General features: G+C 44.2%; 1 protein-coding gene across 1 annotated transcript in view; it reads left to right on the plus strand.

Annotated features, from left to right (window-relative positions):
- Positions 1–16,210, plus strand: part of SFMBT2 (Scm like with four mbt domains 2) — a 212,536-nt gene that overhangs the window by 136,710 nt on the left and 59,616 nt on the right. The window contains 1 exon segment of the mRNA XM_041767770.1: positions 3,024–3,171. Within this exon segment, the coding sequence (XP_041623704.1) occupies positions 3,024–3,171 (148 nt within the window).

Below are 16,210 nucleotides of genomic sequence, written 5' to 3' on the forward strand. Positions count from 1 at the left end.
TTCCTTTATTCCAGCTGCAGCAGATACACTGATGCCAGCTGCCCATTTATCTGGATATATATTACCCTGTCCTCACTCTAAGAGGTCACGGTGTCTGCTTCACCTGGTGTTGGTATAGTAAATAGAGATGCCTGGTGGTGTCAGTAGTAGGCTGACACTCTTATGTCTGTAAATAATTATAATCTATAATGTTAGAATGTGACATAGTACTTATGCTTAGTTTCAGCCCAAATATCCTTACCTTGTTGGATAGATTTCCAGTCACTATAGTTTCGTTTCCCGATACAGAATTTTCTAAGTAAGTCTTATTGAGGGTGGGGGCAGGGAGGATATTTTCTCTTAAATTTTTTAAGGTACATTTTTTTTTCACTTTATTTTTTTCTTACCCATTTTACCAAAGATAAAGCACTCAGTCTCTGTTGCACAAGCACCCCTCTTTTGTCTCTTACTGGCCCTCAGTTGTCAGACCCATGGATGGCAATGTGCACTTCGATGGGCACGTCCCCAGGTCCGGACTCCCCTACATAGAGTGCAGTATCAGGATATTCTTTAATGCAGTAGGTATTTATAATTAAATATATTCCTCCCAACATCGGAGAAGGTTTTAGAATATTACGATTGAGAATATAACACTCTGCTGTTAGTACTCACTGTAATGAAAATGTCATTCTCATTTTCCTCAAGGCTTTTCTTCATGGCACACCTATTGAAGAAATAAATAAATAACATTAAAGCCCATAGACAGGAAAGCAGTTAACTATGTAGCAGACACTGAATAAAATGCCCAACATTTAGCCATTTAGTCGTACAGTGAGATTATAGATTATGGGGTTTTTTTCTTTTTCTTTTTTTTTTTTTGGTGATCCAAAACAGTATGATACTGACAGATGATGATGACATATCATCTGTGTATGTGAAATATATCATATTATTTAGACCAAGAGTCTTGGTTCCATTTTTTCTATGGCTAGCTCTAGCCACATAGTCTTGGGCCAGTTGGTTAACTGCTCTAGGTTATAGTTCTGAGACCTGCAGGTTATGGACCCAAGAGCTCAGTGTTTCTGTACCATGTGGGATGTGACCCTCATGGATTTGAAAAAACTGATTTAGCTTTTTTCTGAAGTATGCACACACGAATGTGCATGTTAATAGGTTTTGGAGATCCCTTAGTGCCCATCGTTACAGGGTCCAGTGGTGCTAAGAGGTTCAGCCACCAGAATTCCACGTTTTTTTAATAAAGATTTTATTTATTTATTTATTTATTTATTTATTTATTTGAGAGAGAAAGAGAGAGAGAGAGCGCGCACACACAAGCAAGGGGAGCAACAAGCAAAGGGAGAGAGAGAAGCAGGTTCCCCACTGAACAGGGAGCCTGACATGGGGCTCAATCCCAGAACCCTGGGATCATAACCTGAGCCGAATGCAGATGCTTAACTGCCTGAACCACCTAGGCATCCCAGAATTCCACATTTTTAATATGCATCTGTGTGTGCATGCGCACACGTGTATACACACACACACACACAGACACACACACGCATGTGAGACTAGGTCCTGTTGGCATTTGTAGGAGCTGGTCTGGACAGTGGGAATATAGACAAAAGTCCCTGGTTTTACAAAGCTTATATTTTAATGGTGAGGGCGGGGAGACAAAGTAAGCAAATCGATACAGAATGTCCCATGTTAAACGCTAAGGGGAGAGACAGCAGGGGCGGGACAGGCGGAGGATGGAAGGCTGGAGTGTGGCAGGGGAGATGGGGTTTGAAACTGGGCTGCAGGGAAGATCTCACTGGGAAGGTGAGGTTTGATCCTTTGCTCTGTAAAGTCTGCTTCCAAAGGCAGACCTCAAGCAGTAGAATGTTAGCTATTTACTGGAATGAACATCGAGGAGAACAAAAGTGAGTGCACTCTGCAGCTTTTGCTTTTAATTTAGACTGCTTCCAGAAGATATTTTGTAAATGAAGGAACCAGGAATCACAGCCTCAATGAGAGCGTTAGGATTTCCTGAGAAACTACTGGTTTATGGCTGTTGAGCCCATAAAGTGATCTTTTTTTTCTGGCCTGTGTCACATACTAGACTCTTTAAAACCATCACGCTTTTAAGTGCCCGGGTCCATCTCGTTTTTGCATTCTGTTCTTCCCACCAGCATACCTTGTTCTGTTCCTTCACCAACGTGTTTTGTTTTTTTTTTCCTACACGCTGTGGCTGTTTATGCAGTTCCTTTGTACAAAGCGTTTTCTGGGCCTTGTGGGAACACCTTGACTGAGTGACAAAGCAGAGACTGCCCTCCGAGGATCTGCTGGATGAGACCAATTTGGGATGAGGAGTTTTGGGACACAGGTGCAGGGCTGAAGCTTTGCGGGCACAGAACCGGAGTGGTCAGGAGAACGTTCCAGCAGCACTGACTTTCAGGATGTACCTTGAACCATGCTCTTGTGCTTTTTTGCAAGAGCCTCAGCGGGGCGGGCATATGTTCTAGGCTGGGAGGATGCTGAGCAGGGATGTATGTGCCAGGGGGAGTGATCCTCCTTGGGCTGCAGCCTGAGGTGGTTGGAGGGCTGTGATGCCGGGTGAAGCCAGAAGTCCCCAAGCCAGAGACGGTGGAGCTTCTCGAGTGATCTGACGTGAGGACGTGAGTCCCTGCTGTGGACACGGAGAAACCACTCACCTTTCAAGGCCCGCCTTTGCTTGGCCATAGGCCTGGGTTTGTTTCACTGTGTGAGTTTGGTTTCTTCCAGCCTGAGCCATCAGTTTACCTCTCTAAAGCCACCAGTGTTTTCTGTGTCTACTACTCTTTTCTCTGTATTCTACTCATTGGCTTGTCTTTCCATTACAGTGACCACAGGGAATCAACTCATAACATTTTTAGCAATTGGATCGATTTACTAAAGTGCCAGTTTGTGCTTGAGGAAGTACATTTATTCCATTTGGAAGCTGGAACAGCTTTTCATACTAGTTTTGCCTGAAAAATTCTAAAGGATTAACACTTGGTTCTCTGGTTGTTTTTTTTTTTTTCTTCCAGGTTTTTAACAATCATTTTTTTCAAGTGACTATTGACGACCTCCGAGCAGAACCTAGTAAACTCTCGATGCTGTGCCATGCGGATTCTTTGGGAATTTTACCAGTCCAATGGTGCCTTAAAAACGGAGTCAATCTCACACCCCCCAAAGGTCTGTATTCTGTGCAAACGCACAGGGTTGGGGCGGCTCACGAGGGTGTTCTGCTGTCAATGAAGCATGCCTTGGTTGATCTCGAGCAGTTTACCTTATAAAGGATTTCGATGTTATTGGAAAAATGTGTCCCACACGTGGCTCGACACAGGAGTCTGTCCCAGCTCCCTACCCCCACAGGGTGTGTGACTATGGGCTTTGCGGGAAGCTACTTCCGTCCTCAGCTCCTTGCTCAGTTACTGCTGATGCCTGGTGACAGAGGACATGCATCATCACTAAGTGATCAGGGCTCGACACTTAAAAGTATCTGAGAAGTGGCTTTAAAAATGCAACACGGGCACCTGGGTGGCTCAGTCAGTTGAGCATCTGACTCTTGATCTCACGTCTCCATCTCCAGGTGGTGAGTTCGAGTCCCGTGTTGGGCTCCACACTGGGCGTGGAGCCTTCTTAAAAAAAATGCAATGAAACACTAAAGAAGCATTTCTTGCCATTTTTATTTCCAATCATTTAAATTTCCCCCAGAGCTCAGTCACTCTCTGATAACCAAGAATTTGATGCCACAACACATTAAAATAATTAAATCGGGAGCCGGGTTGCACTAAAATTGTTTCAAGTTGGGACCCACGAACCACATTCTTGTTGGTAAGGCCGGTGCTTGGTGTGCTGTGACGTGGTTTGCTGTCCCTGACCGATCTGGTGCTCGTTCAGGGAAGACAGCAGCTGGATGGAAGGAGACGAGGTGGGAGGGAGAACAGAGGGGATGGAGTGATAGCAGAGGAGATGGGAAGGCATTAGACAGAAGAACAAACATGTGGCGGGATTTTAATAGAGACCCACAGATGACACAGGGGCTCTGTGCTGACCTTTCCAGATCGCCAGGGACTGGATAATCGGTAGCGGTCACCCTGTGGGAAGGTTGATACCCGCAGGTCAGGCTCCAGATGCCTGGTGTCAACAGATTCCAGAGGACCTGTTGTGCTGCTCTCGCCTCGCTCGTCCATCCTGTGATCCACTGGGCGCTTCTCCTCCATCCTCCCTATCCTCCCTCTGTCCACCTCCTTCCTCCTCCATGCTCATCCCCACCCGGGAGATCCCTGGGGGTATTTCCTCCTCAGCTGTTGATCCTTCCCCTTAGGGTGCTGCGGGGGCAGAAAGTGGCCTCGTTACAACGTGGTGAACTTTCACAGTCACTGTTTGCCCTGCTGTATGCATCTGACTCATTCCATCCTCAAAACGAGCACAGCCCTGGGACGAGGCTTTGTCACAGCACGGTTCTGTGACCCTCCCAAGGTCACCTGGCTGGTGAGGAGCAGGGAGGAGGTCCACCTGCTGGTGCGGTGCTACCCAGGGTGAGGACTGCAGTTCCGGAGAGCTCGCCTGAGCTTCCGGGTCGGTCCTCACAGGTGACTCTGGCCACTTCATGCTCTGGTTTTCGAGACTGTCCTGTGGGACGCCTGCCAGATTCCATGGCTGCTCTGTAGAGTCAAAGACGGACTCAAGTCTGGGTATCTCTATAGTCCTCTTCGGATGGTTCTACAGGGTTTTTTTGTTTGTTTTGTTTTGTTTTTTGTTTTTTGTTTTACATCGTGAACAATCTAGTGGTAGCAGAGCAGATCGGAGAAGTCTCTTTCTGCTGCAAAATTTAGTGACGGGTCACTTGGCTAAGTTTGAGAGTCCCGTGGACCGTCTCTCCTTCCTGACTCATTTGTGTGACTGGGTCTGCATCACTGAAGAAAGACTTCTTCTAGATATCTAAAGTGTTGCGTGGTTGGACTTTCTAAATACCTAGGTAGTAATAAGATCTACTTAAGAATTTTTTAAAAAGATTTTATTTATTCATGAGAGACACACAGAGAGGCAGAGACACAGCAGAGGGAGAAGCAGGCTCCCCATGGGAAGCCTGATGTGAGACTCGATCCCAGGACCCCGGGATCGCGACCTGAGCCCAGAGGCAGACGCTCAACCCCTGAGCCACCCAGGTGTCCCAATCTATGTAAGAATTTAAAGAAAAAATGAGTGTGTGAAAAGGAGGGGGAAAACAGTCATATATGCATTTCATCGGCTTCATTATTCCCTTAAGCGGAGGTTAAATGTTTTCCCGGTGTTTCTAGATTTTTAAAAAATATATTTCTTATGAACTTTAAGTGTTAGAAATATGTCTTAGAAAAGAGATTGTTGGCACAGTTTGGATATTTATTTGGAAAATGGGTGTGCCTATTTGGTTAATTGCGTTTCATGATATATGGAGAAATACAGTTGGGGAATTATAATTCTAGGGAATAATTTTTCCAAGTGCCTGCGGCTGTAACAGAGTCTTGGCTTTAATTACTGAGCTCTCGTCGTTTTGTGAGAATATGTTATATATTTAAATATATGTTATGCACATAGTAACGTATTTGTTTTTGTAATTAAAGTGAATTAAAATGGAGAGGTGGAGGTGGGGGTTTCTGTAGCGGTGATTTTATGGTTTCCTTGGGAGGTTAATTTGTTACCTGTCTTATGTGTCAGAGCAGGGCTGAGTGGGGATCATGCTGTAGAATTTTTTCAAACACCGTTCTTTGCTTTATTAATGTCTGAACATCTGCACTCTTTTTTTTTTTAAAGATCTTATTTATTCATTCATGAGAGACACAGAGAGAGAGGGAAGCAGAGACACAGGCAGAGGGAGAAACAGGCTCCATGCAGGGAGCCTGACGTGGGACTCGATCCCAGGTCTCCAGGATCAGGCCCTGGGCTGAAGGCAGCGCTAAACCACTGAGCCACCCAGGCTGCCCTATCTGCACTCTTCTTACAAAAGCTGTTTTTAGCTTAAATTGTGAGCTCTATACATAGAGCATCTTCGATTTCTTAGACGTGTTGAGAAGTGATATAAATGTTTTCTTGCATGTTTGTTTTCCATGAGCATATTACATTGCTTAGATTTCTGTTTGAACAGTAAACACCACTTACAGTCACAACGTATTGCCGATCCCTGAACGATATTATCCCAGGTGTCCCCCAGTGGGAAGCAGTGGATGAAACAAAAGATACCTGGTTTTGGGAAGTCTGGGTGTCTCAGTGGTTAAGTGTCTGCCTTTGGCCCAGGGTGTGATCCTGGAGTCCTTGGATCGAGTCCCATATCGGGCTCCCTGCATGGAGCCTGCTTCTCCCTCTGCCTGTGTCTCTGCCTCTCTTTCTCTCTCTCTCTCTCTTTTTTTTTTAAAGATTTATTTATCCATTCATGATAGACACACATACACACAGAGAGAGAGGCAGAGACACAGGCAGAGGGAGAAGCAGGCTCTATGCTGGGAGCCCAACGTGGGACTCGATCCCGGGTCTCCAGGATCACGCCTTGGGCCAAAGGCAGGCACCAAACCGCTGAGCCACCCAGGGATCCCCTGCCTCTCTCTCTCTCTCTTTCTGTGTCTCTCATGAATAAATAAATAAAATCTTTAAAAAAAAAGATATCTGGTGATATAGGGGATTGGGAGAGAACATAGACTCATACTTACCTTGTTTTGACTCTATTTCTTAATTTAAAAAAATCTGTATGTGGAGTTTGGAGAAAAATAGTGCGTAAGCTAGAATGGACAGGAAGGCTTCAGTCCGTCTCTGAGAGCAAATGCTTCCCTGGTCAGCAAAGGACAGAACCGTGAACCTTGGAAGGCTTATTCCATTCGTTTAAAGCCTGCAAACAGCAGTTCAATATTATAGGCACTATAAAAAGTGATCAAGCAAGGAAATAAATCAGCTAAGCAAAGGTATCTATCGGTTATTAACCATGACTTGCTATTTTTAAACTATTTCATTAGCCTCGTTGGCACGTAACATCAAGGATGAGTCATAGAATAAGAGGAGTAAATGGCTCCCCCAGAGGGATCTTAGTGGAAAATAGTAAATAAGCCTTTACATTTGTTGTAAATCTGTTGCGAAGTGGGTGCGCAAAGACTCAAAGTAAATCGCTAAAATAAAGCGCTGTGTCTCCACAATTTGGCCGTCTTAATAATAGGCAGATAAACTGTTAACATGATTTAAGAAGTAAAAGTGTGTTTTTCGTTATTACCAAGCTGCAAAGCCCCGATCCCCTATTTGGTACTGTCTTTTCCTAAAGCAAGACCTCATACACTGGCTGATGCACTTGCCCCGTTTTGTAATCTGTTATATTTCAGACGTAGCGAAGGGGATAGAAAATAATAAATACACATGCTCTTGGACCTCCTGCCGTGATGGAACACAGTGCTGGCATTTGGCCACATTTGATTCAGATTTTTAAAAAGTGATGTAAAGCATTACAGTATATAATAGAGGACCGAGTCCCTTCTGTCTGTCTGTTCCTCACACTCCATATCTGTTCCATCGGTGGGAAGTCCCGTTGATATTTTCGGGATCTGACCGGGTGTCATCACGACCACGCTGGTCCAGGCCACCATCACATCTGTCCTAGGTTAGTGCAGTGGCCACCCTGGCTTCCTTCATGCGCTCTCAGATGAGATGGCCAGGCTGGTGGTGTTAGGATGTGCATCGCACACATCCCTGCTCTGCTCGGACTGTCCAGGGCCTGACACCTCACTCAGAGCCAAGTTCAGGTCACAGCCAAAAGCGTCTCCGTGGTTCCCTGTCTGGCCTCCATCCAGGCTGTCCCCAGACCCACCAGCCTCCTTGTCCTTCCTGGGGCTTGGCACTCGTCCCCCCTTGTTAGGTTGTTAGGTGGTCTGTCCTCCTCCTCCTGCCTTCCTGGGCAGTGTCTTTCTTGGCTGTCCTGTTTAGTGTGAATTAGAGATCTCTCCCCCCAACCTTTGTATCTCCTCCCCTGCATGGCTTTGCAGCAGAGAACTTTCTAGCATGTCAGATACAAGTAATGTGTATTTTCCTTCTTTGTCTCTCTGCTAAAGAGAAACATCGCTGAGAACAGAGCGGGGACTTTGCTCTGGTTCTCTGCTCATCATCAGCGGCTAAAGTAGTGTGGCTCTTGGTCGGTACCTTTTGAGAGTTGAATGGACTCAAGTCCGGCCCTCATTCTGTGCTCCTCCCTTCCTCCTGGCCCCGTCTCCACCACCCCACCCAGGCTCCGCCGGGATAACCCGCCTTCCCAAAGATGTTCCACTTTTACTGCTGGATGTGCAGGCTCTCAGTGTTAGCTTTCCAGCGCATCTTTTTGATATGTGCATAAACCGGATCGTGCTCTATCTTTATGTAACTTTTACACCCTCCAGCGTTTTGCAGATCTTTGTCAAGATGCTGATGCATGTCGATTATTCATTTTGCTCATTGTGGGATTATGCGTTAATTCTTGAAATCCGCTTCCCATTGGGAGACGTTGAGGGTCTTTCCTGCTTTCCCTGTGGTGGATGGTACTCAAGGGTGCATCTTTGTACATGCGCCCAAAAGCGCGCGATCTCTTGGGGTGTGTACCATGAATGAGTGAGGAATTGCTGGAGCTCCATTTTGCATCATGCTCACTATTGTTATCATGCCTGGACATTGCCATTGTGAGGACCACGAGACAGGTCTCCTCGTTTCGCTTTCGTGTCCCCAGTCCCTCGTGCAGCGGAGCAGTTCGTCGAAGGCCTGTGGGCAATTTGTATTTCCTTTGCATTGTTGATTATATTTTTTTGCCCTTCTCCTGTTGATTATAGAAGCATTTATATGTTTGAATATGAATTCTTCTTTTGCACTTCACAGTATATAATAGTCTTGCCTGTGGCTTTTCGCTTCACTTTTGAATGGTATTTCATATTATATTGAAATACAAAATTGTAATGGAATCAGATACCAGTCTTTCCCATTATGATTTGTTTATGTCTTTAGAATTTTTTTTTTACTGATGTTCTGCAGTGTTTTCTTTAAAAACCTTGCAGTTTCATGTTCTGCATTTAGCCCTTTAGTGTACTTGGACTCCATTTTTTGCAAGGCATGAGGAAAGAAAACAATGTTATTCAATTCTTTTGCTTAAGTTGAATTGGATTTTCAGATTCATCCTTCGTGGAAGCATCATTGATTGAATCAGAGATTTCCCCTGGGATCTGTAACGCCACCACGAATGTACAGCAAGTCCCTTTAACGGCTGAGGACCTTAGCTACGTCATTCTAGTTCATTGGTCCATTTGTCCATCTCTGCATAAACAACTTCACTTTTGTTAAAAACTGATTTCATTTTATGTCTTGATATGCATCAGGTGAATCCTTCCACTTTTCCTCCTTTTCAGAATTGTCTTGGTTGCTTTTGGCAGGTTACTGTCGTGCATGAATTTTGGAATCAGTTTAGGAGACAGTATGCAAAACCCCATTGGATTTTCACAGATAATGCATTAGACTTAATTAATTTAGAAAAATTGACATATTATTATAGCATCTTTTATAACTTTTGGTCTACTGGTAGAATTTTTCCAGGCACATTGTCCTTTTGCTTGCTGTCATGAATGGCTTTCTTTTTTATTACTATTCATTTAATTTTTTTACTGGCTATGGCCAGTATAATAGAATACCACTGGTTTTTGCATGTTTATTTCCAGCTGCCTTGCTAAGCAGTGTGTCTCCAGAACAGTTTGTGTAAGATATGGATGACCTGACTCTTGAAGGTTTGGTAAAACTAGCTTGTAAAACCATCTGGGGCTGCTGTTTCAGTTTGTCTTCTGTTGACTATGAATTTATTTCCTTGAATGTTTGTTCATTTAGTCATGGTTACCACTTCTGTTTGAGACAATTTGGGTAATGTATGTATGTTTATGGAATTATCTGTTTTAGCTGTGCTTTCAAATGAACTGTCAGAGTGTTCTCTTAGGTCAAACTTATTAATTGAATTGTTCCACCATTAGATATTCACTCTCTATTTTTGTTTGTTCTGTAATTTGCTAGAAGGTACATCATAATATTATGAGACTGAGGATCTGTCAGTTTCTGTGTGTGTGTGTGTGTGTGTGTGTGTGTCTGTGTGTGTGTCTGTGTGTGAAGCATGCAGGGTGTTCAGGTTCGGGACTGTTGGAGCTTGCTGGTGTTAACCCTCTTTATCCCTAGCCAGTCATTTTGTTTTAAAGCCTTTTCTTGTCTGAGTCTCATGTTTATTTGTTTCCTTATGCAGGTTGTGATTTTTCATTGTGCACTAATTTTCAGTGGTGGTTGTTATTTCTGTGGGATTTCCGTAATCCTTAGAGTGAAGTACTTCCTTCCATCTAGCTATTTATTAGGGTCTACCCAGTGTTCTAGGATTTTTGCAAGTCCTAGGGTATTTATATATCACTGTCTTTATCTCCCCACTAGAAAGTAAGGATTTTTTAGGGGCACCAGGGTGGCTCAATGGTTGAGCGTATGGCTTCGGCTCAGGGCGTGATTCTGGAGTCCCGGGATTGAGTCCTGCATCGGATTCCCCGCAGGGAGCCTGCTTCTCCCTCTGCCTCTGCCTCTGTCTCTTATGAATAAATAAATAAATAAAATCTTTTTTTTTAAAAGTAAGGATATTAAAAATCACTTTTATTCACTTCTGTATCCCCAGCACCTAAAACGGTGCCCGGTACATGTAGCTGTCCCTGGATATTCAAGGAATGAACGAATATCACATTAATTTCTCAGCCTGTACCATACAGAGTTGTATAATTGTGCAGCATCCCTACATGTGCCCCTGGCTTGGTGGAGCACAGGTCTCCACTCTTTCCCTCCTTGACCAGAGCCCTGGGCAGGGACCAGTCAGGTCTGCACCTCCTCTCTTTCAATGAATTAAGTGTGTCTGGTTCCGTTTCTGCAGACCCAGCATCCGACTGAGACCAGGCATTATAGGACAGTCACAGACCCCGATGTTCCTTTCTCTTGACCCCATGGCTGTGTTCTGCTCCACGTGGGCTCCAGATGTTCTCTGGGCTGGTCAGCTCTGCCTTTGTGTCCCAGTTGGGTTTTTGGCATCTAGAGATTTCCTTCTCTTTTGAGTTTGGCTGTGTAATTATTTTTACTATATTTTGTCTGGCATCTGAGAAGGATCCACCTTGTTGCTGGACTTGGAAGTTGATTCTCATTTCTAGCTTTCTGATTGATTATTGAACAAAAATTCGCTTTTGATTTGAAAAGAGTGGAGTAAAATTCTCTGGGTCATTTTTTTTTCTATCTGAAAGTATTTCCAATTGTTGGAAATGGCCTCCCTCTCATTCATTTATTCCTCGTTTTGCTTCATTGTTGAGGATTCTTACCATGGCTTTGCCATTGGCAGCTGATACTTATATGATGTTAGACTCCATCTTGGAGACGTGTCCACATTTCCTAACATTGTGTTTATAATTCAGATTAACATTTTGATCATGTCCCTGGACAGAAACTATATTGTCATACTGTCACCTATATGCATTGATTCTTATTCTAAAAGATAAGGATGTTGGAATGGCTGGGGTTTATGTTCACTTGACTTATTTGTTTCCGTCCTCTTTCCTTATTTTCCATGGTTCTTTTCCCCCTGTCTTATTCTGTGAGTGTAAAACCAGAATAATTTAGTTGCAAATGAATGTGTCCCTTGTAAAGATCTACATCAGGGACAAATTTACTGAATGTCCACCGAGAAAATGAGGGAGCTGGCTGAAATTTTTCATTAATATTTGTTTATTTATTTATTTAACTCCCATCTGTCTTTTACCCTTAGAAATTTTGCTATTAGTTTTTTGTTTTAATTCTGCTCCTTGGGGTGCTTGGGTGGCTCGGTTGAGCATCTGACTTCGGCTCAGGTCATGATTCCAGGTTCCTGGGATCAATTCCCAGGTCAAGCTTTCTGCTCAGTGGGGAGTCCGCTGCTCCCTCTCTCTCTGCCCCTTCCCTGTTTGTGTTCTTTCTCGCTTTCCCAAATAAATAAAATATTAAAAAAAACAAACTCTCTCCTTTCTGCAGAACTTGTAGTCATCATCGTTAGCATGCCTGCCCTTTTAGTAGGTCAAATGCCTTTCATTTGGTTCCAGTATCAAGCCTTTCCTTCATTATCACCCCAAACAGAATACACTAAAAAATGACCTTCAGGGGAGGGGGACGTGTAGCTCTTTAGCAAACAGCATGGGTAAGAAAATGGGTTAAAAGTGTCTTTGCCTTCCTGCCTATGAGCCTGTAGGCAGCTGGTCATGAATGGAATTGGGGATTGTTGGGGACCCTTGCTCAGGAAGGGGCAGGCTGGTTCCCGGGGCTGCATCTGCCCCCTTGATCCTGTGGTCTTCTTTCCTTACCTGGGTGGTGGGGATGAGCCTCCTACTTAACTACAAGATGGCAGAGAGAATCACCTGAGACGATGCCTTCCGGTGCTTCTCCTTAGTGAGCATCCACAGACCTCAGTAGGAGCCTGGAGAGACACCCCTTTTCAGTAAGACCCACCTTTACTGGGCTGTGAACAAGTCCAGTAAAGCTGCTCTAATCATTCATAAGATTCTGTGAGACAGGATCAAGAATCTGTTCTTACAATGTGGTTTCTTTGGGGTCTTGTCATGAAGAGATGATCACATTATTTCTTCCTTTCAAAGAGCCATTGAACTAAAAGCTAAATAAGCTTGCTCTTAAGACCCGATGTCCACATCTCACACTGGGTGTAGACGTGCTCCGAGGTGGACATCTCCTTATGGGGCTGCATGTTCTTCAGTCAGCGTGGTGGGTGTCTTCTGAACTTTCTTTCCAATTCCTCCAATGTCTGCCTCTGTCCTGGAGCCACAGGTAGCACACAGTATGTGTGTGTGTCCTTCTCAGTACCTGCTGGAGCAGGTGACATCAGCCGAACCTGTGCCTGTTTCATCCTCATCTTACCCTCAGCGAATGAGAGTCTGGCAACCTGGAGACTCCTAGGGAAAAGTTACTAAGTTAAATGCATTTCCTTGTTTGAGAAAGTGTTACTTCTTTTTAGAACTTCCATTTATTTTGTTAAAGACTTTTTAAAAAAGGATTTTATTTATTAATTAGAGAGAGGGGGAGAGGGCATGAGCAGAGGGGAGGGTCAGAGGCAGAGGGAAAAGCAGACTCCCCGCCGAGCAGGAAGCCCAGTGTGGGGATCAATCCCAAGAGCCTGAGATCATGACCTGAGCTGAAGGCAGATGCTTAACCAACTGAGCCCCGGGTGCCCCTTAAAGAGTATATTTTAATCATAGGTTTAATATGCGTTCATTCTTTAAAATTTTGGAAAAAAAAGGAGAGAAGTTTCCCATCCTGAAGAAACTACTTTTGGTGTACATTCTTTCAGATTTCTGTTTCCCAGAATATGTAACTTTGTGTATTGATTTAATTACTTTATATGCACCAATTTGCCACTTCCATGCCAAGGTGTCTCCTCCTTTCAATGACTAGGAAGTTCCATGATTCGTAGGTAAATAGTTGATTTAAACACGTCTTCATTATTTGTATTGTTCTCAGCTGCTTTGATGCACAAAATGTTTGCACAGCATTCTGTTATTTCTCTAGGATGCTCCCTAATGTAGTTACTGCTCTGTCCTCACCCCAGCTCACTCTTCCCAGCCCTGCAGGACCCCCCTTGCTCTTTCCAGAACATTCCAGACATGCTCCTGGAATCCCACCGTTGTCGTCGGCCCCTCCCCCTGGCAGGTTTTTTTCCCAGTGGCCGCCAGGCTTGCTTCCTCCGTTCTTCGGATTCTCAGCTTTTCATCAAGACCTTCATCCCTCTCTTCCCCTTCTCTGCTTCTCCCCGTGATGCTCTGATCACCTGATGTGTTATATTTGTGCACTGTGTCTCCTCTCACTGAAGTGTAAGCGTCCCTGGGTGCTGGTTTTCGTTGGTTTTATTCACTTCTGGTGCTAGAACCGGAACGATGCCTGGCACAGAGCACCACTTAGTAAGTGCTTTTAAGTGATTGAATACGCGGATGAGCCAATAGCTAGGGTGGATAGTTGACACCTTCCTGAAAGATTTTCACCCATTGCCCGGTTGACACCTGCAATGGCTTTTTGAACTATATGCCAACCAGAAATGCATAAAGGCACCCACTTCCTGACAGTATTTGCAGTGGTGGATTCTTATTATTGTCTTTCATTTTGCTGATCAAGTACATGGTGAAGATGGTATTTTTTGCTAATGTTATTTTATTTTATTTATTTTTTTAAAGATTTTATTTATTTATTCATGATAGTCACACAGAGAGAGAGAGAGAGAGAGAGAGAGGCAGAGACATAGGCAGAGGGAGAAGCAGGCTCCATGCACCAGGAGCCCGACGTGGGACTCGATCCCAGGACTCCAGGATCGCGCCCTGGACCAAAGGCAGGCGCCAAACTGCTGCACCACCCAGGGATCCCGCTAATGTTATTTTAGAATATTGTACAGTTTTTTTTTCATATTCACTCAGCACAGAAGAGCAGCTCTTACTCTGTGTGTCTCTTTTATTAGAGAGGGATGTCCTTTTTAAAACCCTTCCCTCCATCCTATTATGATTATCTCAGGGTTGTCATGGTTTACTTCCTGGTGCAAAGGGCATGAGACCACCATGATTATCTAGTGGGGAGAGGTGGTCTTGATTCACTTCCTGGTGCAAAGGGCATGAGACCACCATGATTATCATGATTATCTAGTGGGGAGAGGTGGTCTTGATTCCCTTCCTGTGCAAAGGGCATGAGACCACCGTGATTATCTAGTGGGGAGAGGTGTTCTTGATTCACTTCCTGTGCAAAGGGCATGAGACCACCATGATTATCTAGTGGGGAGAGGTGGTCATGATTCACTTCCTGGTGCAAAGGTCGGGATCAGGGGTCGTGATTCACTTCCTGGTGCTGAGGAGAGCCCTAACTGTCCTTTCGGAACTGATCAAACCAGGATTCAGTTGGCAGGTGGGAAGCTGAAGGTTGGCTCTCAGGAGGTGGTCACGGTGCATCCCAGGTGCTGAATTAGCTCTTGTTTGATTGATTACTGCCTTATCTCTTAAAATGGAGCCAGGTTGTTACACTTTCTTTTTTTTTTTTTTTTTAATTTTTTTTTTAATTTATGATAGTCACAGAGAGAGAGAGAGAGAGGCAGAGACACAGGCAGAGGGAGAAGCAGGCTCCATGCACCGGGAGCCTGATGTGGGATTCGATCCCGGGTCTCCAGGATCGCGCCCTGGGCCAAAGGCAGGCGCCAAACCGCTGCGCCACCCAGGGATCCCAGGTTGTTACACTTTCAAATAATTTTTATCGAAATAATTCGTGACCAAAACCTGAAAAATACAAAGAAATCAAAAAAAAAAAATCCGTGAGTGCCACCATCCAGATAACTGCGTTGATATTTACCATTCCTAGGTTTTCCTTACATTCCCTCTGGTCTTTTCCTTTGCATGCTTTTATGTAAATTTGATAATTCTGCATATGCTGTGCCAGGGCAATCTTTCCATCTACATTTATAGCAAAAATGTTTTCATATATATGTGTATATGTACGTATATTTGCAAACTATGTGCAATTTCCTGCCCACGTGGTTTTCTGTGGACCTTGGATAAGTTTCATATCCTTTCCGATTCTGGGATGTCAAGTGGTCCGTGTCCCCAGAATCACCAATAAGAACACGTAGGACACTTTTTTTCAGGTTTTTTAGGATTGTTGTGAAATTGTTGTGTCAGAGTTCGTGAACACTTTTACTCTCCCATCGTTTTCTAAAAGAATTGTCCGCTGGTACTACCCATAGTAATGTCTGCGAGTGGGGCTGTTTTGTGCCAATTAATTTGTATCATCAGGAAATGGGTCATCGACCTGTTCTCTTTTGGACGTGTAACAGTTGGAACCTCGTTCAGAATAAACACTAATAAAAGCTTAAATAACTCCAGTGGCCACGGTTCAACGGTCCCCTGTGGCAGCTTGTTGCAGATTTTAATAGCACAAGGGGTTTTGATTTCCTTTTATTTTCTTTTCCCCCTTCTACTATTTTCCTCCCTCCTGGGTTTAAAACATGTTTTCCTAGCTCCAGTTAAGCCTCAGTACTTCTTGTTCTGTCTTTGTTGATTAATGAGTATAATTGACCCCTGTTGTCTCTATTATACAAGCCACAGCAATTTGTTTTTATGTAGCAGTTATATTCTGAGCTGTCACAAAACCGCCTCACAAAGAGCGAGCTCATTATCAGCCTGAAGGAAAAGAATTT

This window comes from Vulpes lagopus, chromosome 8 (genome assembly GCF_018345385.1).
Source record: "Vulpes lagopus strain Blue_001 chromosome 8, ASM1834538v1, whole genome shotgun sequence".
In the NCBI taxonomy this organism is placed as follows: domain Eukaryota; kingdom Metazoa; phylum Chordata; class Mammalia; order Carnivora; family Canidae; genus Vulpes; species Vulpes lagopus.